The sequence below is a fragment of the Aethina tumida genome, chromosome 4 (assembly GCF_024364675.1).
Source record: "Aethina tumida isolate Nest 87 chromosome 4, icAetTumi1.1, whole genome shotgun sequence".
Classification (NCBI taxonomy): Eukaryota; Metazoa; Arthropoda; class Insecta; order Coleoptera; family Nitidulidae; genus Aethina; species Aethina tumida.
Window position 1 is genome coordinate 6,757,790 of NC_065438.1, and position 27,679 is coordinate 6,785,468.

At 29.4% G+C, this 27,679-nt stretch overlaps 1 protein-coding gene across 4 annotated transcripts in view; it reads right to left on the minus strand.

Moving 5' to 3' along the window:
• Positions 1 to 50: 50 nt before the first annotated feature.
• Positions 51 to 27,679, minus strand: part of LOC109603517 (serine/threonine-protein phosphatase 2A regulatory subunit B'' subunit beta) — a 70,142-nt gene continuing 42,513 nt past the window's right edge. The window contains exons 4-13 of one of the 4 annotated variants that reach the window (XM_049966110.1): positions 16,839 to 17,136; positions 8,102 to 8,380; positions 7,593 to 7,955; positions 3,380 to 3,687; positions 2,906 to 3,327; positions 2,575 to 2,843; positions 2,332 to 2,520; positions 2,192 to 2,274; positions 1,944 to 1,968; positions 51 to 1,535 (exon numbers count right to left, since the gene is read on the minus strand). In XM_049966110.1, the coding sequence (XP_049822067.1) occupies positions 1,524 to 1,535; positions 1,944 to 1,968; positions 2,192 to 2,274; positions 2,332 to 2,520; positions 2,575 to 2,843; positions 2,906 to 3,327; positions 3,380 to 3,687; positions 7,593 to 7,955; positions 8,102 to 8,380; positions 16,839 to 17,136 (2,248 nt within the window). In that variant the 3' untranslated portion in view covers positions 51 to 1,523. Of the gene's footprint in view, positions 1,536 to 1,655; positions 1,969 to 2,191; positions 2,275 to 2,331; positions 2,521 to 2,574; positions 2,844 to 2,905; positions 3,328 to 3,379; positions 3,688 to 7,592; positions 7,956 to 8,101; positions 8,381 to 16,838; positions 17,137 to 27,679 lie in introns of those variants that run through there. The other 3 variants (XM_049966108.1, XM_049966109.1, XM_049966111.1) reach the window with 3 other exon arrangements.

Here is a 27,679-nt window from a genome sequence, read left to right on the forward strand (position 1 = left end):
AAAATGGTTTGTTGCAAATAAATGGGTTAATTAAAATAAAACCAACTGTATTAAAGAGAAAACCAATATATTATATCATCTAAATAATAAACAATTTTATACAATGTCACAATGATAAATACGTATGAATATAATAAAAATGACTAGTAAATTTCATACTATTCTATCAGAAAAGTTAAATAAATTGTTAAATAAACTATACTATACAATTCAACAAATAGCTGCACCTTAGTGAAAATTCACCTTAAAAACATTAAATAAAAGAAAAACACTTAAAATAAGTTACACAACTTATGCAGTCAGCTATTAAAGTACAAAATCAATGAATTGGTAATAAAACAATTTAAATAGCTATTGCATGTACCATGTAACCGATATTCAAAACTTTAGTCTTCATTTACTTAATATTTGAAACACCTATTTCATCACCTATAGTGGATAACAATACTAAAAAAAGGAAAAGGAATAATAATTCATCGTTCTGAGATAAGATGTAACGAAAATTATCAGTCTTGCAATTAAAATAATAGAAAATGAACACTTTATGAGCTAAATTACAACTAATGATTAAATCATACAACTAGGACTCAGAATTATGTATTCACCTTATAAATATTGAATGGTTATTAAAAATTCTGAGTCCTACATTCAACATTCAAAATCAAACATTCATTTGCATATGTATTATAAATCAATTTGAATTAATATTCTGTTTTAGAACTATGGAAGTTTACATAGAATCAAAGAATGAATTATTATTACTTCCCAACTGAATCCATTTACTGAAGTAACAAACAAATTCTATCCTAGACAACAGCATAGTATCAATTGCATACAAAATATTTTTATTTTCTTTAATATCAAAGATCACACAACAGATTTTGTGCCTAAATCTATTCTATTAGTCCTGCAGATATTTTAGAATAGCGTGTGCACTACGATTACCTATTTTAATGGTATAAAAACATCGAACCTCTAAACGAAAAAAACATTAGTAGAAAATAAGAGAATTTTAAATAAATACAATGCGAATAAAAATTGTTAACGATCAAAATCGTTGCTTTTATTTTATTAAATTCCCCTTGCTGGTTAACAAAATATTGTAATTCTCTATTGTCTATCTATCTATCAGACGGGATAATTTAAATAAAAACTTCCATCCTATTATTAAGATCACATTAAAAATCTATTACATAGATTTTGCTTCCCATATTCATCAAATCCTTCAAAAGACAGATATCTTAGAACAGTTTAGTCCACTAACATTCAACTATTCCAAAATTTAAATTAAAAAAACAAAACGTAAAAGTTCAGACCTAGAACGAGTCAAACTAAATGAAACATTCTAAACATTCTATTAGGATTGCGTCGAGACTAGACAGTGAGTGTTGCACAATTTCACGCACGCATTCTGTCACTCGTCTCGCTAAATGCTGCACTCGTCACTTTCGTCGGTCAAGTCGCCAGCATCTTCGTCCAATGCAACGTCCAAATGCTGCGACAGCAAATCATCCTCGTTGCCCTCATCGAACGAGCTGAAATTTTTTAATTAATCAATCGTGCACTTTAAAGTTGAGCAGTAAACAGCCACAAGTGGTGTTTTGTTTTAAATATGCAGGATATTTGTAGTCTAATTAATGTTCAATAAAACAAGCTTCATGATAACAATAAGTATATAATATAATTGTATAACAAATATGAGCATTTGCAAACATGATTATGGATAATAATGATATGTGTACACATAACTTTAAAAATGTCACGTAAGCAAAGCAGTACCATAAAAGAGAGCAAATATTCTTTAAACTCTCTTTCACATATACATTTAATAAAATAGTTACAGTTAATAGTAAAATGCCTCAGTTAGTAGACCCAAAATGCACATAAAAGCTTAGTCGTTCACTTTGTTAGTAGTCTTCACACCTAGAACCCAAAGTTCTTACCCTGTCATAGCCACAATTGTACTCCCTAAATATAAGTAAAAGTTTAATTAAACCATTCCCACATTTTGTTGATTGAAAAAATATTCATTAAGCATTCCAAAATAAAAAAATTATACTGTTAAACTAATTTCTACCGTAACTGTTATTGGTAAGAATATTTTTCCAAACGGATTTAAGTACAAAACAAATTGATTGAACCCATAACCGTAAGTAGTTAGAATTTAATGAGTTTGTTATGTAATACTTACATGCTGTCTTGCTGATCGTTGCCGCCTTCTTCAGCAACTAGTAGTTCATATTCTTCAGCTGCATATCTATCCCAATCAGACATCTGAAACATAATCACAGTAATTTTGTTGTCACATTGTTTTTTTGTTTGGGGATTTACCTCTTGACCGTCAATGTCATGGTCTCTTTGCGAAGCAAACGGATCCCTCTGCTCGTGATCCAGGTACTTCTCCAAATTGAAGAACGTGTCGAAGAATATGGGGGTCATTTTGCACTTCTTCAGATCGCTGAGCGTTATTTTGCCTTGCATTTTCGGCTTGACCATGTCCAACATTTGACACAAACAGTCCTGTAATAGTTCATTTATTATCCAGTTGTATTAATTATTGATAAAACTACGTACTTGGAAAGGTAATGTTTCGATGCCGATGGCCTCCATGCGGTTCATCTGCTCCTCGTAGAAGTATTCGAGCTCGTACATGGACAGGAAACCGTCGCCGTCCAAGTCCATGCACCTGAACCAATATTCGATGGCGGTGGGATGCAGCTTGTCTTCTTCGCTGAGCAGGAACCACACGAAATCGGTGTAGGACATTTTCTCCTCCTTTTGTAGCTTGGAGCCTCGCGTCACGCAGCCCGAGAAGATCCTGTCGATTATCCTACTAGATAAGGCTGAAATGATTTAATAATAATAATAATAATAATGTGTTAATTAAGTTGTTGTTGTTGGTTACCGTGGTCGTTGTGTCTGGTCAAGTCCTGCTTGTCAATGAACAGGTCATGGTCTCTATCCAACTCCCAGAACTTACAGTAAATGACGTAGAAGTGTTCGTAGCTGAAGTACTGAGTGATTTGATTAATGTCCTCCTCGTCTTCGAGAAGTTGTATGGTGTTGAGCAGGTTCGACCGTCTCAGCTCCGGAATGGTGATCTTACCGGACCAAGACCTATTGACGCAGTAGTAAATACGGGCAATGACAGTGTGAACGTATCTCGAGTGGAACTCCGTGGCTTCCTTAAGGAACGTCAATCCCGGATGCGTCTCCACCACGTCCTGCACCAAGGGAATGAAGTCTTCCGGCGCCAACCAAACGCGACGGCCTCTGGTCAAGATGTAGACGAATCTCGACGCGGCGTCGTGGCAAGTCGTGGCCATACTACAACAACCAATTAATAACTCATTAAAACAGTAATATGATAAAAGCTTACGCTTGCCAGAAGGTCATGAACTGGTCCATCGTGCAGCTGCTCTTGTCCGCACAGGCGGCCAAACAGAGGGGCGTCTTCCAGTACAACGGTAACTGGCAGGCGGTGGCGATGGCGCCGAAGTGCTCCCTCGAGGCACGCTCTCCGATTTTGCCGAAGGCGGTGGCGACGCGGACGCGCACCGCCTCCAGTTGGCCCGGCGGGCCCGGCTTGCCGGCCGGGAAGTGGAACCTGGGGATGTTGACGTTGCGGTGCGCCCGCACCTGTCTTTGGAGCGTCGTGTGCTGCAACGCCGGCTGCTTTGGAAGCGGCTAAAATTTAAATTGTAATTTAGTACCGATAAATTAATTTATTTAAGATGTAGTGTGGTGCTTTCTTTTAATAAATAAACAGTAATGGCCCAATAAAAACGATTCTTTGATATATAATAATGGTTGCAATATTGCTTGATCGTAAATAACTTGGAGAATTTACTGGTACACGATCATCGGATATTTCCAATAAACAGTGGCGAATTTTTGGCCATTGTCCAAACGTAATACTTTATGACTTGACAAATAAATAGCATCAATTTTCTTTACACCCGACATCAGCGATATTTCAAAAAATATTTCATTCCTCCCCCAACTCACACAACGAATTTTTTCTCTCCAATATTATGTCCAATTTGAGTCAGACAAGCAACACCAATCCATCGAAATTCAAGCCCAGTCTCGTCCTTGGAACTGGCGCCGTGGCGGTTTGTTTATTTAAAGCAAAATTTGTATTATTTCTGTAATTTCGATTGCGGTTTGCTGATTCGCACAATTTGTCGCCGCCGCGACCCAATTAATTGCATAAGGTTATCAAGAAATTAACCAAAATTACGTAGGAGTAACTCCGTTTAATATGCAAAACGCCGTTTAGCAAATTGTCTCTAAAACGGTTCATTTAAATTCCGGCAGGATTGGCGGATGTGACGTGTGCCTAAGGTGGATTTTATATTAATAATTATAATAAATAAATTTATAATTCGAGCGTTTTCTTCCAAAACTTGGACGCATTTGTATTATAAGACGTTTAAATTTGGCTACGTTAAGGCTGCGCCATTAATTCTGGAACGCGAAGGTAATGTTAATGGCAACATCACTCATTCATCTTGATTTGTTTGTTTGACCTGCCGAGTGTGGTGTCATTCGATTCGCGATTCAATTGTTACATAATTAAAAGCAGCAGCACACCTTTAACTCAAAAAGACGTAGATGTTGCAGTAGGATTTGACCTTGCAACGTGTTTGGGTGGCAAACTTATTTTTTCATTTAATTATTAGCCGCTAACTGTTTTTTGTTTGTAATTATAAGATATTTGCAAACGTAAAAAAATGGAATTTTTATTACAATAATTATATAAGGTAGTTCTAATATATGTGGTCAAAATTTGGGCCTAGGAAAATAATGTGCAATAATGAGAAAAACCTAAACATAATTTCGTTTTACAATTTTTCATCAAGAAATAATTTTAATTACATGTTAAATGTTTAAATTAAAATGTTAAGCAAATAAAATAATTCCATAGTTTTTTCCACCACTGTATCTAGAATACTGTGTAATATTTTTTTTTTTTTTTCAAAATTATACAGATTCAGGAGGGTCTCCTCTTTTTCTCAGCCTATTTTCTACACAACTGAATGTCTTCTAAAATTATTAAATTTTTTATATTCTTTCCACAATTTAGAGAAAGAAAATGGTACTCTTAATTAATTTTGATTATTATAGTAATTTTTGAGATATTCCAGTTTTAATATTTGAGGAAAGTTAAGTGAATTCCCTACAACACAAAATCAAGTAGGTCAATATGACGAATATATTTTATTTTATTAATTTTAATTGAAATTCTTATTTTTAATATTATTAAAATTAATAATTTCAATTTTTGTCATTTTTATTTTAATAAATAATTTTATAATCATTATTTATATTTTGATCACCAAATTTAGAAACATCTTGATTTAATTTTTCTCGTTTTATTTTATTTTATTTAATTTTGACAATTCCTTTTAACAAAATTATAATTAAAAATGAATTTTATACTTTAGTCTTACTTACTAAATACATTATTTATATTTTGTTTTATTTATTTTAATAGTAATAATTTTAATATTATTATAATTAATAATTTCTAATTTTTGTTTTTGTATTTTAATAAATAATAATTATTATTGTATTATTCTACCTACTCAAAATTTTAACCATCAAATTTAGAAATATCTTGATTTAATTTTTTTCCTTTTATTTTATTTAATTTTTACAATTCCTTTTAACTAAATTAATATTAAGTTTGATTTTATCAATTTTTACTTGTATAAATAAATTATAATTAACAATAAACACACTTTTTACTTTACGTTTTTCTAAATTTATTTTATATATTAATTATTTATATTTTGTTTTATTAATTTTAATCATAATAATTTTAATATTATTATAAAAAATAATTTAAATTTTTGACATTTGTATTTTAATAAATAATAATTATTGTTGTAGTTTTTATTCATTTTAATTATAATTGCCTCTTCTTTTTCTTTTCTTCATTATTGGAAATGTTCCACCCACACAAAAATATTGACCACCTAATTTAGTAACATCTTGAATTAATTTTTTATATTTTGTTTTATGAATTTTAAACATAATAATTAAAATTTGAATTCTATTTTTGAATTTTATTTTATATAATCATTATTTATATCTTATATTTTATTAATTTTAATTATACTAATTTTAATTTAAATTCATTTAATTTTAATATTATTAAAATTAATAATTTCAATTTTTATCATTTTTATCTTAATAAATAATAATTATTGTTGTGGTTTTTCTTTTAATGAAATTAATATTAATTTTAATGTTATCAATTTTTATTTATATAAATAAATTATAATTAAAAATGACTACACCTTAGTATTACTAAATTTTATTTTTTATCACTATTTATCTTATATCTTAAATTTTATTAATTTTAATCCTAATAATTTTAATATTATAATTTCAATTTTTGCCATTTTTATTTGAATAAATAATAGTTATTGTGGTTGATTTTTTTTTTTATTTTAATTATAATTGCCTCTTGAGTTAGATTTTCTTCATTATTGGAGATGTTCTACCTACTCCAAAATTTTGACAAACTAATTTAGAACTTCTTGATTTAATTTTTCTCGTTTTATTTTATTTTATTTAATTGACAATTTTTATTTGTATAAATAAATTATAAATAAAAATGAACTATTACACTTTAGCCATACTAAGTTTTATTTTTTATAAACATTATTTATATTTTATGTTTTATTAATGAAATTTTTTAATTTTAATATTATTAAATTTAATTTCTATAAATAAAATTATAATAAAAAATAAATTATTACACTTTAGCATTAATAAATTTTTTATAATCATCAATTTTCTGGTTTATTAATTTTAATTATAATAATTTTAATTTAAATTCTTTAAATTTATTAAAATTAAAATTTGTAATTTTTAATTTAATTTTAATAAGTAATAATTATTATTTTAGTATAATTATGATTATCTTTTGAATAATTATTTAAATAATTATAAGTTTCAGCATAATTTTTAATATTTTAATAACTGAGACGAAACGAGACTTTTGCAATCTTTTTTCAATCAATTTCGTCCAATTAAAGGCCAATTTAATTTAATATTGTACAACCAACTGTTGACATTTAATCCAAACACTTCTTTATTAAAGGTTGGACAGTTTTTTATTGGAATTTACATTAACAGGTGTGCAATAAAGTAACAGCTTGTAAGAATTGTGTGCACAATAAATTAAGATTAATTAAAAAATGCAATAATTGCTGTCAATTACCATATCACAAACACCGCTTTTACATAAGTAAGCACTGAATAAACTGAATAAAATAATTGCCGAAGATTTATCACTTATTTTTTGCACTTGTTTCAGTCATGAACAATTTTGATATCAACTGTTTTTATATATTTACACAAATAAATATTAATAGAAGGATTGGGTTGTGATCTTGATTTAGACGAGGCAGTTTATATGGGTTATCACTGTTTATCAGCCTTGAATGGACCATAAAAATGGCCAAAACAAAGCAACTGTGTTTGATAAATGTCGTGAAGGGAGGAAGAGTTATTGTCGTCTTAAAAGATTTTCGACCACCACAATAAAATATGTGTCTGCCTTCACCAGCACTAACCTGAGGTTTGCTGAGCTGCGTGGCGGGCGCCCGCCCCCTCTTATCCAACAGCAGATCACTGGGACACCGTTCGAAGATCAGCACCCGTTCCGCCACCGAACCCCGAGTCAAAAACGGCCGCACCGGATTCGCACTCGTTTGTCTCAGATGCTGACGTTGGCTGGTGGTCAGCTCCGGATGCGGCACCGTCTGTTCCGGTCTTCTGGTGGTGGCTCTGAGGCCCCACTTGGTCGGGGCGTCTTTTTCAACCGGCTCCTTCTTGGGTTGCTGCAGCTGCGACGGCATCACTGTGGAGGGGCCGGTTTCGTGCACCACGTCGCCGTTTTTCAGTGCGTTGAGCAGACGTTTCTCTTCGATGTTCACCTAAAACACAACAACCAGTCATGGTTAAATTCGTCACTGTTACGTGAGACACTTTTAAACAATACACTTGTATTGTGTCTGTGTTTGTGGAATGTGTTAACATAAATAAATTAAATGGTGTTCCTGTTGGAGGAAGGTAAAGTTACCTCTTCAATGATATTGGTGACGTTCTTGTTGGGTAGGGTGTTGTAGTGGTGTGAGGGCGGCTGTTGGTCGTTGGGCCCGACCTCGGCGGCCGTCTTTTTGACCGCGTCGGTGGTGATGACGCGGTTTTTGAGCGGCCACGTCTGCAGACCGGCCGTCAGGTCGGGCGGCAGCGTCATCTCAATCGTCTCCGCCAGTCTCGGTTTCGGCGAGATCTGAGGCTTCTGACCGATCGTCGGCTTCGCCGATTGTGGGTGATGATTGTTTGTGATTTGTGGTGACTGAAACAATTTCAGAATGTCATTTTAATTGGCTGTGGAACGTTGTGATAGTGTGCAATTAAAGAAAAGGTCACTTCCTTCAACACTTAAGACTTAAGGAAGTGAGCCACTAAAATGTTTACTACGCTTAATCTAAATTTAATTAGGAATCTGGGTCAAAACTCCCATAAATCATAATTGACCGGAACCATATTATTTTAAGCAAATATTTATGTAAATACCGTCTGTAATTGGGAAACTACGTTTGCACTTTTACTAGTAACACAGAAAACTGTTGAGACACAATAACTGTTCGGTTTCCAATCTAATCTTTGGCATAAAATATAGATAAGCACGTTAAACATGCGCTTAAAAATAAATTACATAGCATAAATTATCTTGTTGTTTACATAAAACATTAGATTCGGAACCGGAGCAATCAACAAATGAATGAAGTGGTCCTCTAGAACAGCAGTACACGCACCATAAACAGCACATAACAAACCCAGATTGCACTTACAAATATGCAAAGCGAGTTCCGACGAAAAAGTTTCAACGTTCGACCCAAATAGCGCCGATAGAAGCGATTAAAAACAATTTAATCGAGAGTGCAAATCGGTAAAATCGAGTAATGTTGCACGGACACGGAATGGTGCTGGTTTTGGATGCCTGGCACAGAAGTACAGATTGGATCATTTCGATTTTGAGGAGTTTTGAAACTGTTCAAGGTTTTGAAGTAACGTGAAGGTCGATCAGGTTGATTAAAATATGTTTAAATTAATGGAATTTCAATATATTAAATATAAAAGAAAATAATTTCATAAATAATAAAAATGGGAAAGTAAAATAATTGTTAATTGGGTTCTTAAATATTCCCCCTTTTACTGTACTAAATAAAAACAAGACTATGGAAGAGTAGAACACTTAAAAAGTGACCTTTTACAATAAGTTATTTACTCCCAATATTTTCTTTAATTAAGCAATTTCACAAAATTAAATTTGATATTGTTAAAAACAGTATGAATTTAAATTTTCTTTAAATCTTTACTAAAAAGTGTTTTTGAGATATTTCCACTGATAAAATGTATGGAAACTGAACTTTAAAAATTAAAACTGTCAAAGTATATGTATAGTAGTAGCCAAAATTATAGCAACAGCTGTACTACTTAAATTGGATGCCAATACCTATAATGTTTATTGTTTTTTAAGTTATTATTGTGTCTACTATACAAATGGACAATCTAATTTTATTCTTTAAAAAATGGAGTACTTTTTTATTTTTTTAAATGTACAAAATTATAGTTATTTTTAACTTTTTTCTTTGGGAATTTAAATTGATTACTTTCAAGTGGTTTTTTGTTTATTATAATTACTTAATTATTAGTCGAAGAGAGACTCTAAGAAAAAATATAATTCAGCTTTTCCAAGACTTAAAGATACAAAAAGATATGGCAAATTGTTTACGTCAATAGTCAATAGTTTCATATATTATTAAAAATTTTAGAGAAACTGGCCAAGTAATATCTACAAAAAAACTTCTGTCACTGGATAATTCAAATGCCAAAAAAAAAACAAACCAATCCAATAAACTGAAATTATAGCCAACCTGGAGTAAATAGGACTTAGGCTGAATCTAGTTCAAGGACTGTGTATTATAAAAATTACAAATTGTTAATTTTAATTAAAATTAATAAAACAAAATAAAATGATTATAAAAAATCAAATTTAATAAGTGTAATTATTCATTTTTTATTTGTAAAAATAAAATTAATATTGATAAAGTTAAAACGAATGGTTAAAATTAAATAAAATTAAATTAAAACATGGTTATTCTAAGTGGCCCAAGATTTTGAAGGATAGACAGATAGGAAATCGTCAATAATATAAAGAATCTAATTCAAAAAGCAATATTATAATTAAAATTATTAAAACTAAAATAATAATTATTATTTATTAAAATAAAAATGACAAAAATTGAAATAATATTATTAAAATTAAAAGATTTTATATAAAAATTATGATTAAAACTAATAAAACATAAAATATAATTATTGTAAAAAATAAACTTTAGTAAGACTAAAGTAAATAACTAGTAATTATAATTTATTTTATAAATAAAAATGCTAAAATTAAATTTAATATTAATTTAGTTAAAAGGAATGTCAAAATTAAATAAAATAAAATGAGAAAAATTAAATCAAAAAGTTAGGTGGACAAAATTTTGAAGTAGGTAGAACATCTCCAATAATGAAGAAAATATAACTTAAGAAGCAATTATATTTAAAACTAATAGAACTACAACAATAATTAATATGTATTAAAATAAAAATGACAAAAATCGAAATTATTAATTTTAATAATATTAAAATGAAAAGAATTTAAATTAAAATTATAATTAAAATTAATAAAACAAAAATACTGATTATAAAAAATAGTAAGAAGTGAATAATTCACGTTTAATTATAATTTATTTATATATTATATATAATAATAATATAATATAATATAATATTCATTTATTATTTATTTAAAAAATGACAAAAATTGAAATTATTAATTTTAATAATATTAAAATGAAAAAAATTAATTTTTTTTTTATATTTATTTATTATTTATTAAAATAAAAATGACAAAATTTAATAAAACAAAAATACTGATTATAAGAAAAATAGTAAGAAGTGAATAATTCATTTTTAATTATAATTTATTTATATATTATATATAATAATAATAATAATAATAATATAATATATTTATTTATTAAAAAAATGACAAAAATTGAAATTATTAATTTTAATATTATTAAAATGAAAATAATTTAAATTAAAATTATTATGATTAAAATTAATAAAACATAAATACTGATTACAAATATAAAATTTATGAAATAAAATTTAGTAAGTGTAATAATTTTAATTATAATTTATTTACACAAATAAAAATTGATAAACCTTTATTCTATTAATATTAAGTAATGTAGTTAATATTAATTTAGCTAAAAAGAATTGTGAAGATGTTTCTAAATTATGTCAAAATTTTGGAGTAAGTAGAACACCTCAAATAATAAAAAAAATCTAACTTAAGAGGTAATTATATTTAAAATTAATAAATCACAACAATAATTATTATTTATTAAAATACGAATGACAAAAATTGAAATTATAAACTTTAATAATACTAAAATTAGAAGAATTTTAATTAAAATTATTATGATTAAAATTAATTGAACATAAAATATAAATAATGTGTAATAGTTTATTCTTAATGATAATTTATTTAAATAAATAAAAAATTAATATTAATTTAGTCATCAAAAATAAAATAAAACAAAAAAAAAAAAAATAAAATTAATCAAGATGATTTTACATTTAGTGAAATTATTATTTTTAATAATATTAAAATTAGAAGAATTTTAATTAAAATTAATTGAACATAAAATATAAATAATGTGTAATAGTTTATTCTTAATGATAATTTATTTAAATAAATAAAAAATTAATCTTAATTTAGTCATCAAAAATAAAATAAAACAAAAAAAAAAAAAAATAAAATTAATCAAGATGATTTTACATTTAGTGAAATTATTATTTTTAATAATATTAAAATTAAAAGAATTTAAATTAAAATTATTATGATTAAAATTACTAAAACAGACTCTGTGCCTAAAATATGCAAAACAGTGATAGAAACGAAAGGTCACTCCACAAAATATTGAAATAGTTGAATTATTTATTTTTTATGAATATTAATAAAACATTCCATACTATTTTCCAGACCAAATTGATTTTTTATTAAAAAATTACTGTGATTAATGGGGTTAATAAGTAAATTAGATTTGTTCAAATTTGCAACAGATTAAGAAAAACATTACATCTAACAAGTAAATTAATATTCCACCACTGTATTTAACATTTTAAACAGTTGATATAGTAATGACTACTACTGTATATTTTTTGCTGGTAGGTCAAATTTTGAAGTTAAATCTCTAAATGATGGTTTAACATTAAAAAATGTTCACATTATATTATTATTATAATTAGAAATAATAAACATTTTTTGTATGTGTGTGTAAATTGAATTTAAAAAAAATTGTGTTAATAATTTTAATTAGTAATACTAAAACAACCTTGTAGCATGTTCTTATCACATCATCACATTTTAATCTGAAAAAGGGCGTTTTCCACTCCAATACATATTTCGGGAGGATTCATTACTCCGACATTAAATTAGCCAGTTGGCCCGGGGCCAACTTGCGGTCCGCAGACAAAGAACAAGAAAGAAGCCTTTTGACCAAAGTGAACTCTGCACACAAAAGTCGCCATCTGGAGACTTACTTCTAGTGGAGATTGTTCATAGTAAATTAGGTCGGATAAATCAATTAATCCAAGCCGAGTGGAAAGATAACCAACAGTAAAGGAAATGATGCCTTTCCAAAAACGATAATTCGCCGCAATGACTAATAAATACGCCACAATATACGTTACATTAAACGCATTAATTTAGATAAATCGCGTGAGTTATTAACGAATCAATTTCCGTTACGTTAACCCGATGAATTTTGATTATCGATCGATCAATTACGGTGAAATTGGAGCGTCGGTTGCATTAATAACGTACTAGGTTGGTTGGCGAACTGCCCCGTTTTTAAACGTCTCATTAAAATGGTCGTACGACAAATTTATATAAAGATGCCTATCTACACCTTATTGGCATTATTTAGTAACCTACATGCTGTATTTATAACCGAAATGTGGGGTAACAAATACGCAAATCCGTAGAATAAACAATGAAAGTTGTAGTATAAATAGAAACTAGATAGTAGGTTTGTAGCCAATTCGGAAAACTATCAATTTCCTTTATTATTATTATTCCATCACATTATAAACAGTTAATATAAGTAGTCGCAGCTGGTGGATGGTTGAATAAATAATTTACGATTTAACACGTGCTAGTTTCTCTGATAAAATTTATATATTCGAAAAAAAAAAAAAAAATAAAACATTTTACGTTACTCCAATTTTCCATAATCATAATATGATTACCTAACGTTGCGTTTGATGATGCCATGTTATTGTTTGGTCACGGTTAAGAATGTCGTGTGTGAAATTCGCCTTGTCTAGTCGCAAAAGCTAATTATTTGATTTTGTCATTGTTTTTGATTTGAAAACTGAGGCTCCTTATGGGAAATATTGTATGGCGAGTTCATTATGTTAAAAATAGTGATGTTTACGTTCAACATTCCTTCTACCTGTAATAATTTGGTGTAAACGATGAAAATTAAATTGCGTTTGAACGTCGCAAGATTTACTGATTTTCTTTCTTAAAAAGCTTGATAGAATATAAAGCTTTTTTAGTTAATTATTATTCAGTGTAATTTATTCTGAATTATAGAAAAAAATCAAAATTATATGAGATTATCAGTTGTATATCATTTTAAATGTGCCACACTGTATTTATTAACAAATTGAATGTTACTAATATAAAATATTGATAAATTTCATTTAAAAATATAGATATTAACTGTTAAGTAACTAAAACAACTTATAGAGCTAAAGAAAACAAAGGCATTTTTACAAGAAAGGATCATCACAAAGTCAACAAAATTCCCCTCAAGGAAATATTCAGATATCTGTAAGAAGAGGTTTATAAAACTTGTGTGTAAATCACATAGATTTAGAAAAAAGGACAGTTTTCCTGTCGTAAAAAAGCATTAACATAATGTCAACAAAAATTTTTCTAAAGGATTCTCGAGATATCTGTAAGAGGTTTTTATTAAACTGACCTAGAAAACAAATAGATTTTAACAACAACAGCCCCTTTTCCTATTGGAAGAAAGAATGAATGTTAACAAAAATCCCCATAAGAAAATTTTGAGATATATGTAAGAAGACCTTATAAAGGTAATCTGGTTTCAATTTTGGTAAATAATGTAATTTTTAACTAATAAATTTATTCTGAATTAAGAAAAAAAATCAAAATTATCTGAGAATATCAGCCACACTGTATTTATTAACAAATTGAATATAATTAATATAAAATCTTGATAAATTTCATTTAAAAATATAGTCAATTAACTGTTAAGTAACTAAAACAACTTATAGGGCTAAAGAAAACAAAGACATTTTTACAAGAAAGGATCATCACAACGTCCACAAAATTCCCCTAAAAGAAATCTTCAGATATCTGTAAGAAGGGATTATAAAACTTGTCTCTAAATCACATAGATTTAGAAAAAAGGGCTGTTTTTCCTGTTGTAAAAAAGCATTAACATAATGTCAACAAAAATTTCTCTAAAGAACTCTCGAGATATCTGTAAGAGGATCTTATTAAACAAGCCTAGAAAACAAATAGATTTTAACAACAGCAGCCCCTTTTCCTATTGGAAGAAAGAATAAATGTTAACAAAAATCCCCATAAGAAAATTTTGAGATATATGTAAGAAGACCTTATATAGGTAATCTACTTTCAATTTTGGTAAATAGTGTAATTTTTAACTAATAAATTTATTCTGAATTATGGAAAAAAATCAAAATTATCTGAGAATATCAGTTGTTTATCATTTTAAATGAGCCACACTGAATTTATTAACAAATTGAATATAATTAATATAAAATCTTGATAAATTTCATTTAAAAATATAGATAATTAACTGTTAAGTAACTAAAACAACTTATAGGGCTAAAGAAAACAAAGGCATTTTTACAAGAAAGTATCATCACAACGTCCACAAATCTCCCCTCAAAGAAATCTTCAGATATCTGTAAGAAGGGATTATAAAACTTGTCTCTAAATCACATAGATTTAGAAAAAAGGGCTGTTTTTCCTGTTGTAAAAAAGCATTAACATAATGTCAACAAAAATTTTTCTAAAGAACTCTCGAGATACCTGTAAGAGGTTCTTATTAAACTAGCCTAGAAAAAAACTAGATTTTAACAACAGCAGCCCCTTTTTCTATTGGAAGAAAGCATAAATGTTAGCAAAAATCCCCATAAGAATTAATTTATCCTAAATTATGGGAAAAAAATCAAAATTATCTGAGAATATCAGTTGTTTATCATTTTAAATGAGACCCACTGTATTTATTACCAAATTGAATATTATTAATAAAAAATCTTGATAAATTTCATTTAAAAATATAGATAATTAAATGTTAAGAAACTAAAACAGCTTAATAAAGCTAAACAAAAGCACTTTTTCTTCCTCTTACAAGAAAGTATATCATCATAATATCAACAGAAATCTCCTCAAGGAAATCTTCAGATATCTGTAAGAAGAGCTTATAAAACTTGTCTCTAAATCACATAGATTTAGAAAAAAAGGACAGTTTTTCCTGCCGTAAAAAAGCATCAACATAATGTTAAAAAAAAATTGTGTAAAGAACTCTCGAGATATCTGTAAGAGGTTCTTATTAAACTAGCCTAGAAAAAAACTAGATTTTAACAACAGCAGCCTCTTTTCCTGTTGGAAGAAAGCATAAATGCAAAAATCCCCATAAAAAAATCTTGAGATATATGTAAGAAGACTTTATATAGGTAATCTAGTTTCAATTTCAGAAGATAGTGTAATTTTTATCAAATAAATTTATTCTAAATTATGGAAAAAAAATTAGAATTATCTGAGAATATCAGTTATTTCTCATTTTAAATGAGCTACACTGTATTTATTAACAAATTAAATATTATTAATATAAAATCTTGATAAATTTCATTTAAAAAACAAAAACATTCTTTTTTTCTCTTACAAGAAAGTATCATCATAATGTCAACAAAATTCCAGATATCTGTAAGTAGAGCTTATAAAACTAGTCTCTAAATCATATAGGTTTAGAAAAAAACATTTTCTTTTCCTGTTTTAAAAAAACATCATAATTTCAAAAAATATATATACAGAACTCTCGAGATATTTGTAAGAGGAGCTTATAAAACTAGCTTAGAAAATAAATAGATTTTAAAAATGGCAATCTCTTTTCCACTTGGAAAAAAGTATCAATTTTAACAAAAATCCTCATGTCGAAATCTTGAGATATCTGTAAAGAAGCTTACATAGGAATCCAATTTCAATTAAAAGTGCAAATTTTTCTAATAAATTTATTTTGAATCATAGAAATAAATTAAAATTATGTGATAACATCAATTGTTCATTCATCACTTTAAGTGAGCTACACAATATTTAATGAATAACACAATTTAATTGGCTTGAATGAAACTTAAATTGCTCCAAACAAATATAAACAAAGCGACAGCACTAACCGCACACAACATTTCCCGTAACAACCTTGACCGACCCCCAAGAACCCTTATCACCGGCGAGAGCACGATTATGGTTATTTTGCATGATCCGATATAATTTTCGTTCCATTAATTTTAATGCGCCCAGAGTACACTCACTTTAATCACGGGCAAGGCCTCGCAAGGCCGCCATCAAGATTGATGAACCGCCATTAAGGTTATTGCAACTGTATTTCAACGGTTTTGTTTACCTGATGGGTGTTGTTCTGCTGGAAAGCCTCCTTGCCGTAAACGGGAACGGTCTTCTTGAGTCCCGGCGTCGCCATGGGTTTCCGGACGAAGCCGTCCGGCTGCGTCGAACCTTGTTCGAACTTCTGCAACGCGTATTGGATGCTGGATGGCTTCGGGCTGTTCCTGGCCGCCACCCGGGCCTTGTCCTCGTCCACGAAGTTCTTCACCAGCTTCTTGAGGCGGTTATTGTCCATGGTGGGCGCCTGGGCCAGCAGTTCGATCGACGGCTTGGCCGGCGGCTGAGGCTTCAACATCGAACTGAAAATAAACGAGAGAATTTAAGGATTTGAGTCGTACGGGTAAAGCGTGGTGGATAAAAATGACTGACGATTAAAATTTTTGACAAAAGCAATAAAACAAGCGATTTAAAACAAATTTGCCTTTCATAAAAAGCCTGAAGATATCTGAATGGAGAATTTGTAAAGCTAGTTTTTCTTCCCCTTACAAGGAAACATCATAATAATGTCAACAAACATCTTTTTTTTTTCTTTTAAAGGAAAATATCATCATAATGTCAACAAAAGTCCCATCAAATCTTCAAATGTCTGTAAGAAGAGCTTATAAAGCTAATAAAGAAAACAATTATATTTTGACAAAAGTAATTTCTTCCTCTTACAGGAAAACATCATCATAACGTCTACATAAGAAGAGCTTATAAAGCTAATCCAGAAAATAAATATTTTTGACAAAAGCATCCATTCTTCCTTTTACAAGAAAACATCATCATATCTTCAACAAAAATCCCTCTAAGAAACTCTTCAGATGTCTGTCAGAAGAGCTTATAAAGCTAATTCAGAAAACAAATATATTTGTACAAAAGCACCATTTCTTCCTCTTACAGGAAAACATGTCATAACGTCTACAAAAATCCCTCTAAGGAACTCTTCAGATGTCTGTCAGAAGAGCTTATAAAGCTAAGCCAGAAAACAAATATATTTGTACAAAAGCACCATTTCTTCTTACAGGAAAACATGTCATAACGTCTACAAAAACTCCCCCAAGGAACTCTTCAGATAATTGTAAAAAGACCTTGTAAAGCTAATCTAGAAAACAAATAATTTTGACAAAAACACCCATTCTTCCTCTTACAAGAAAACATCATCATAACGTCTACATAAATCCCTCCAAGAAACTCTTCAGATGTCTGTCAGAAGAGCTTATAAAGCTAATTCAGAAAACAAATATATTTAAACAAGGGCACCATTTCTTCCTCTTACAGGAAAACATGTCATAACGTCTACAAAAATCCCTTCAAGAAACTCTTGAGATGACTGTAAGGAGACCTTATAAAGCTAATCTGGAAAACAAATATTTTTGACAAAAACAATCATTCTTCCTCTTACAAGAAAACATATTTAACGTCTACATAAATCCCTACAAGAAACTCTTCAGATGTCTGTCAGAAGAGCTTAAAAGCTAATCCAGAAACCAAATATATTTGGACAAAAGCACCATTTCTTCCTCTTACAGGAAAACATGTCATAACATCTACAAAAATCCCTTCAAGGAACTCTTCAGATGACTGTAAGGAGACCTTATAAAGCTAATCTAGAAAACAATTCTTTTTGACAAACGCAATCATTCTTCTTCTTACAAGAAAACATCATCTTAACGTCTACATAACCCCCTCCAACGAACTCTTCAGATGTCTGTCAGAAGAGTTTATAAAGCTAATCCAGAAACCAAATATATTTGGACAAAAGCACCATTTCTTCCTCTTACAAGAAAACATATCATAACGTCCACAAAAATCCATTCAAGGAACTCTTCAGATGACTGTAAGATTACCTTATAAAGCTAATCTAGAAAACAAATATGTTTGACAAAAGCATCCATTCTTCCTCTTACAAGTAAACATCATCATAATGTCTACTTAAATCCCAAAACTAATCCATAAAAAAATATACTTCAACAAAGGCACCATTTCTTCCTCTTACAGGAAAACATGTTATAACGCCTGCAAAAATACCTCCAAAAAACTCTTCAGATAACTGTAAGAAGACCTTATAAAGTTAATTTAGACAACATTCTTCCTCTTACAACAAAACATCATCTTAACCTCTACATAAATCCCTCCAAGGAGCTCTTCAGATGTTTCTCAGAAGAGCTTACAAAGCTAATCCAGAAAACAAATATATTTGAACAAATGCACCATTTCTTCCTCTTACTGAAAAACATGTCATAATGTCTACATAAATCCCTCCAAGGAATTCTTCAGATGTCTGTAAGAAGGGCTTATAAAGCTTATCCAGAAAACATATATATTTAGACAAAAGCACCATTTCTTCCTCTTACTGGAAAGCATGTCATAACGCCTAGAAATATCCCTCCAAGGAACTCGTCAGATGTCTGTAAGAAGAGTTTATAAAGCTAATCCAGAAAAAAAATATATTTCGACAAAAGCACCATTTCTTCCTGTTACAAGAAAACATCATCATAACGTCTACATAAATCCCTTCAAGGAACTCTTCAGATGTCAGTAAGAAGACTTTATAAAGCTAATCTAGAAAACAAATATTTTTGACAAAAGTACCCATTGTTTCAACATCACCATAGCGTCAACATAAATCCTTCTTATGATGTCAAAAAAGAAGTGAAGATAAAAAACAAATATATTATGATAAAAACACTCTTACTTCCTTTTACAAGAAAACTCTGTAGATGTTTGTAAAGCTAGAACAAGTAAATTTTGACAAAAGCATCCTTTTTTCCTCTTACAAGAAAACATTACCCAATGAAGTCCCAACAATATTGGAAGAAGAATGTGTAAAGTTAGTTTAGGAAACAAAGAGATTTTAATAAAAGAACTCTTTCTGTCTCTTGCAAGCACACAAGTGGCTTAACTCAAATGTACATAAGTATTGACCCTTGAAAACATCATCAAAACGTCTACAAAACAGCAAACAAAGAAGCCACGTGACATCCGCACGAAGAACTCGTAAAACTAGCCTGGAAAACAAATAATTTTAAACGCTTTCCGACTCTAGCAAGAAAACAAATGGCCCAAACCAAATTTGCATAAGCGTCGACCTTTGAAGTTTCGCATGCGAAGCCGTGTTAAAACGTTAACAAAAATGCAAACAAACAAGTCCCGAGAGATCGGCACAAAGAGCTCGTAAAACTAGCCCGGAAAACTTCTCCCTCAAGAGCGAACTCTCCAACTCGGCTGCAATAAAACGGTCTAGTTTATCACACCGCCAGCAGTAGCAAATAATTTCTTGTAAAACGTTGCAGAATTATTAAAGATGCATGTTCCTTCTTGTGTTTTGGACAAAACAGGATTTTGGGATTATATATACCAGAAAAAAAGTCTCGGGGGAGGAATAACGGGGCGGATTAACAAAGGCCAAGTCTTATTCAAAGTTGTGGTGGCAACAAGCTACATAAATAACCAGAGGTGTCGCGGGAGCAATAAAATATCGCATATTATTACAGGTGACACATTATGCTTGATGTAAACAAGATATAACCGGGTTCAGTGTCCCATTTTAATTTCAGAAGGCTGATGTAGGATGAAAGCTTTATTTATGAAGACGTTATCAGATACAGCAATATATTTTTGATTTTTTTTAATCTAGATTAAAGCTGGACTGCTCTAAATACATTCCTCAGTTTATTATCTTAGTGGACCATTACATAAATGAATCTTGAATCCAAACATTAAACATCCGCAATCCAAAAACGCCACAACGTGGTCCAACCATCAAAAATCAAAATGTCACTTGAAAATGTTATGTACGCACGTGCGGAAATCCCACGTTCAAAAATAGCCTTACCTGTCCGTAGCATAGCCAAAACGAGCACACACGACCACCGCCAAACTCCCGCCACATATCCACGAGACGCCTCGCCCACGCGACCGGCACAAAAGGGCCGAACCGCTCCCGCACGTACCGCCGGCGAAAAAGAGAGGCACGCGAATCACGGCCGTCCCCGACTTAAAATAAAACAAGTGGGATACGGTGGAGAGATCGTGACGGAGAAGTTGTGTGTGTAAAAAAGTGGACGGGGCTATTTTCGGATGGTCGTATCGCGCGTCGGATCACGGTTTACGTTGAGGGAATCGCCGAGGAGGAGGAGGAGGTTCGGATGGCGACGGCCTTGGGATTTGCTGGATTACATAATGGGGACTTAACGCAAGTCGATAAAAATGACTGATTAGAATTTTTGACAACAGCATTAAGACAAGCACCCTTTTTTCCTCTTACAGAAAAACATCATTATAACTTCTACAAAAATTCCTCTAAGGAACTTTACAGATGTCTGTAAGAAACGCTTATAAAACTAGTACAGAAAACAAATATATTTTGACAAATTGACCCTTTCTTACTGTTATATATATATATCAAAAATCCCTCCAAGAAAATCTTCAGATGGCTGTAAGAAGAGCTTGTAAAGCTTGTCTAAAAAACAAATATATTTGGACAAAAGCACCCTTTTTTCCTCTTACAGGAAAACATCATCGTAACTTCTACAAAAATCTCTCCAAGGAACTCTTCAGATGTCTGTAAGAAGAGCTTATAAAACTAGCCTAGAGATGAAATATATTTTGATAAATTTATCCTATCTTACTCTTACAAGAAAATATATCATCAACAAAAATCCCTTCAAAGGAAATCTTCAGACGTCTGTAAGAAGAGCTTATAAAACTTATCTAGAAAAGAAATATATTTTTAAAAAAGTATCCTTTCTTCTTTTTACAGGAAAATATCATCATAACGTCAATAAAAATCCCCTCCAAGGAACTCTACACATGTGTGTAAGAAGAGTTTATAAAACTAGCCTAGAGATGAAATATATTTTGATAAATTTACACTTTCTTACTCTTACAACAAAATATATCATGAACAAAAATCCCTCCAAGGAAATCTTCAGACGTCTGTAAGAAAAGCTTATAAAGCTTGTTTAGAAAAGAAATATATTTTTAAAAAAGTATCCTTTCTTCTTTTTACAGGAAAATATCATCATAACGTCAACAAAAATCCCTCCAAGGAACTCTACAGATGTGTGTAAGAAGAGCTTATAAAACTAGCCTAGAGATGAAATATATTTTGATAAATTTACCCTTTCTTACTCTTACAAGAAAATATATCATGAACAAAAATCCCTCCAAAGAAATCTTCAGACGTCTGTACGAAGAGCTTATAAAGCTCTTTTAGAAAAGAAATATATTTTTAAAAAAGTACCCTTTCTACCTTTTACAGGAAAATATCATCATAACGTCAACAAAAATCCCTCCAGGGAACTCTACAGATGTGTGTAAGAAGAGCTTATAAAACTAGCCTAGAGATGAAATATATTTTGATAAATTTATACTTTCTTACTCTTACAAGAAAATATATCATCAAATATCCCTGCAAGGAAATCTTCAGACGTCTGTGAGAAGAGCTTATAAAGCTTGTCTAGAAAAGAAATATATTTTTTAAAAAGTATCCTTTCTTCTTTTTACAGGAAAATATCATCATAACGTCAATAAAAATCCCTCCAAGGAACTCTACAGATGTGTGTAAGAAGAGCTTATAAAACTAGCCTAGAGATGAAATATATTTTGATAAATTTACCCTTTCTTACTCTTACAAAAAAATTTATCATGAACAAAAATCCCTCCAAGGAAATCTTCAGACGTTTATAAGAAGAACTTATAAAGCTTGTCTAGAAAAGAAATATACTTTTAACAAAGTATCTTTTCTTCCTTTTTCAGGAAAATATCATCACACCTTCCACTCTACAGATGTGTGTAAGAAGAGTTTATAAAACTAGTCTAGAGATGAAATATATTTTGATAAATTTTACAAGAAAATATATTATGTTCAAAAATCCCTCCAAGGTAATCAGACGTCTGTAAGAAAAGCTTATAAAGCTTGTCTAGAAAAGAAATATATTTTTAAAAAAGTATCCTTTCTTCCTTTTACAGGAAAATATCATCATAACGTCAATAAAAATCCCTCCAAGGAACTCTACAGATGTGTGTAAGAAGAACTTATAAAACTAGCCTGGAGATGAAATATATTTTGATAAATTTACCCTTCCTTACTCTTACAAGAAAATATATTATAAACAAAAATCCCTCCAAGGAAATCTTCAGACGTCTGTAAGAAGAGCTTAGAAAATTTGTCTAAAGAAAAGAAATATATTTTTAAAAAAGTATCCTTTCTTCTTTTTACAGAAAAATATCATAACGTCAATAAAAATCCCTCCAAGGAACTCTACAGATGTGTGTAAGAAGAGCTTATAAAACTAGCCTAGAAAAGAAATATATTTTGACAAATTCACCCTTTCTTACTCTTAGAAGAGATATATCATTAACAAAAATCCCTCCAAGGAACTTTTCAGAAGTCTGTAAGAACAGCTTATAAAAGCACTATTTCTTCCTCTTACAAGAAAACATCATATCATCAACAAAAATTCCTCCAAAAAACTGTTCAGATGTCTAGATTACATAATGAAGACTAAACGCAAATCGATTAGGACTTGAGAAGAGTTGTGGGGATCAGTCATTCAACATTAACAAGCTTTTGTAAATATTCTTCTTGTACCATCTTAATCAATCTGTAACTGTATCTGTATCAATCTGCCCTTAAGTTCACGTTGTTTCTCCTCAATATAAATAAAAAAGGTCTTCATTAATTATTTGATGCCCTAATCCAGTTTGGCATCTTAACTCAAACTACGTCTCTGGATGAATCGATTGGTCACTTCCAGGACAAGTGATATCTTGATGGCCCCAAACAACCATTAAACAAGGACGATAAAACTTTATTGGCCGCCTCCAAATTGATTCCTTCTCGTTAATTAACAGACGACTTGTTGAAAGATATCGGATGACAGATTATTTTGTTAGTCGCCGATATTAATAGGCTGATGTCTAATAATTCAGCCGCAACGCGTCCATAATTCAGCAACGGACATCGCGATTTACTACGCGCACCATAAATCTATATAGCGTTCGTTGTTCCTTTTATCCTGTTCTGGCAATAATTTCCAACGGATTTATGGATAAGTGGAGGGTTTATTACGCGCCTAATGCAACAACAATGCCTGAGGGAAATCGGACAGTCGAACGGATTGTTAAATACGTTGCATGCACAAGTTTATATTAGTTCCTGTTCGGGATTAATTGCCTTGGGAATTAAATGGAACGAGATGCATCTAATGAGAATTTCTGTTTGGGACGTGGATATGCAGAAACTAACATTTCTTATGGTTAGATTATGGTTAGATTTCTATACAAATTTATGGTAACATTAAGTTTGAGAGGCTCACTTTTATATATTACCAACAAATGTGAGTGAGAAAGTCGCTCCAGAAACCATTTAGAAAACATGACAAAAGTAACAATACATGTTCACTTTGTTCAATCCAAATAGTTGATCAAAATGTACAAGAATAATAGCAAAAAACTGACGATTGTTTATCAAAGCCTTCTCTAGAAATTAACTAAAGGTTAGAAATAATTGATTTTTATCATTATTTTCTCACAAAAACGATACTTTATTTGAGCTTCCCTAAGAAACTTATTAAAGTTTAGTATATGTGAGAAAAAAGTTGATTTTTATTATTAATTTACTACAAAAACTATTATTTATTTAAGCTTTTTTTAAGAAGATGATTAATGTTTGGAGGATTTGGGGAAATAATTGATTTTTAAGACTATTTCACCATAAAAAAAATTGTTCACTTTGGCCTTCTCAAAATGTTGATTAAAGTAGAGAAGATTTAAGAGAAAAATTGATTATTTTCATTATTTTATCACAAAAACGATTGTTCATCTAAGTCTTCTAAAGAAGTTGAGTAAAGTTTACAAGATTTAAAGAAATAATTAATTTTTATCATTATTTTACTACAAGGACGACAATTTATTGGAGCCTCCTCAAGAAGCTGATTAAAATTTAGTATATATGAGACAAAAGTTGATTTTTATTATTAATTTACCACAAAAACTATTATTTATTTTAGCTTTCTTAAGAAGCTGATTAATGTTTGGAGGATTTGAGGAAAAAATTGATTTTTAAGACTATTTTACCACAAAAAAGATTGTTCATTTTGGCTTTCTCAAAATGTTGAATAAAGTAGAGAAGATTTAAGAGAAAAATTGATTCTTTTCATTATTTTATCACAAAAACGATTGTTCATCTAAGTCTTCTAAAGAAGTTGAGTAAAGTTTACAAGATTTAAAGAAATAATTAATTTTTATCATTATTTTACTACAAGGACGACAATTTATTTGAGCCTCCTCAAGAAGCTGATTAAAATTTAGTATATGTGAGACAAAAGTTGATTTTTATTATTAATTTACCACAAAAACTATTATTTATTATAGCTTTCCTAAGAACCTGATTAGTGTTTGGAGGATTTGAGGAAAAAATTGATTTTTAAGACTATTTTACCATAAAAAAGATTGTTCATTTTGACTTTCTCAAAATGTTGAATAAAGTAGAGAAGATTTAAGAGAAAAATTGATTCTTTTCATTATTTTATCACAAAAACAATTGTTCATCTAAGTCTTCTAAAGAAGTTGAGTAAAGTTTACAAGATTTAAAGAAATAATTGATTTTTATCATTATTTTACTACAAGGACGACAATTTATTTGAGCCTCCTCAAGAAGCTGATTAAAATTTAGTATATGTGAGACAAAAGTTGATTTTTATTATTAATTTACCATAAAAACTATTATTTATTTTAGCTTTCTTAAGAAGATGATTAATGTTTGGAGGATTTAAGGAAAAAATTGATTTTTAAGACTATTTTACCATAAAAAAGATTGTTCATTTTGACTTTCTCCAAATGTTGAATAAAGTGGAGATGATTTAAGAGAAAAATTGATTCTTTTCATTATTTTATCACAAAAACGATTGTTCATCTAAGTCTTCTAAAGAAGTTGAGTAAAGTTTACAAGATTTAAAGAAATAATTGATTTTTATCATTATTTTACTACAAGGACGACAATTTATTTGAGCCTCCTCAAGAAGCTGATTCAAATTTAGTATATGTGAGACAAAAGTTGATTTTTATTATTAATTTACCACAAAAACTATTATTTATTTTAGCTTTCTTAAGAAGCTGATTAGTGTTTGAAGGATTTGAGGAAAAAATTGATTTTTAAGATTATTTTACCATAAAAAAGATTGTTCATTTTGACTTTCTCCAAATGTTGAATAAAGTGGAGATGATTTAAGAGAAAAATTGATTCTTTTCATTATTTTATCACAAAAACGATTGTTCATCTAAGTCTTCTAAAGAAGTTGAGTAAAGTTTACAAGATTTAAAGAAATAATTGATTTTTATCATTATTTTACTACAAGGACGACAATTTATTTGAGCCTCCTCAAGAAGCTGATTAAAATTTAGTATATGTGAGAAAAAAATTGGTTTTTATTATTAATTTACCACAAAAACTATTTTTTATTTTAGTTTTATTAAGAAGTTGATTTATGTTTGGAGGATTTGAAGAAAAAATTGATTATTAAGACTATTTTACCATAAAAAAGATTGTTCATTTTGACTTTCTCAAAATGTTGAATAAAGTAGAGAAGATTTAAGAGAAAAATTGATTCTTTTCATTATTTTATCACAAAAACAATTGTTCATCTAAGTCTTCTAAAGAAGTTGAGTAAAGTTTACAAGATTTAAAGAAATAATTAATTTTTATCATTATTTTACTACAAGGACGACAATTTATTTGAGCCTCCTCAAGAAGCTGATTAAAATTTAGTATATGTGAGACAAAAGTTGATTTTTATTATTAATTTACCATAAAAACTATTATTTATTTTAGCTTTCTTAAGAAGATGATTAATGTTTGGAGGATTTAAGGAAAAAATTGATTTTTAAGACTATTTTACCATAAAAAAGATTGTTCATTTTGACTTTCTCCAAATGTTGAATAAAGTGGAGATGATTTAAGAGAAAAATTGATTCTTTTCATTATTTTATCACAAAAACGATTGTTCATCTAAGTCTTCTAAAGAAGTTGAGTAAAGTTTACAAGATTTAAAGAAATAATTGATTTTTATCATTATTTTACTACAAGGACGACAATTTATTTGAGCCTCCTCAAGAAGCTGATTCAAATTTAGTATATGTGAGACAAAAGTTGATTTTTATTATTAATTTACCACAAAAACTATTATTTATTTTAGCTTTCTTAAGAAGCTGATTAGTGTTTGAAGGATTTGAGGAAAAAATTGATTTTTAAGATTATTTTACCATAAAAAAGATTGTTCATTTTGACTTTCTCCAAATGTTGAATAAAGTGGAGATGATTTAAGAGAAAAATTGATTCTTTTCATTATTTTATCACAAAAACGATTGTTCATCTAAGTCTTCTAAAGAAGTTGAGTAAAGTTTACAAGATTTAAAGAAATAATTGATTTTTATCATTATTTTACTACAAGGACGACAATTTATTTGAGCCTCCTCAAGAAGCTGATTAAAATTTAGTATATGTGAGAAAAAAATTGGTTTTTATTATTAATTTACCACAAAAACTATTTTTTATTTTAGTTTTATTAAGAAGTTGATTTATGTTTGGAGGATTTGAAGAAAAAATTGATTATTAAGACTATTTTACCATAAAAAAGATTGTTCATTTTGACTTTCTCAAAATGTTGATTAAAGTAGAGAAGATTTGAGAGAAAAATTGATTCTTTTCATTATTTTATCACAAAAACGTTTATTCATCTAAGTCTTCTCAAGAAGTTGAGTAAAGTTTACAAGATTTAAAGAAATAATTAATTTTTATCATTATTTTACTACAAGGACGACAATTTATTTGAGCCTCCTCAAGAAGCTGATTAAAAT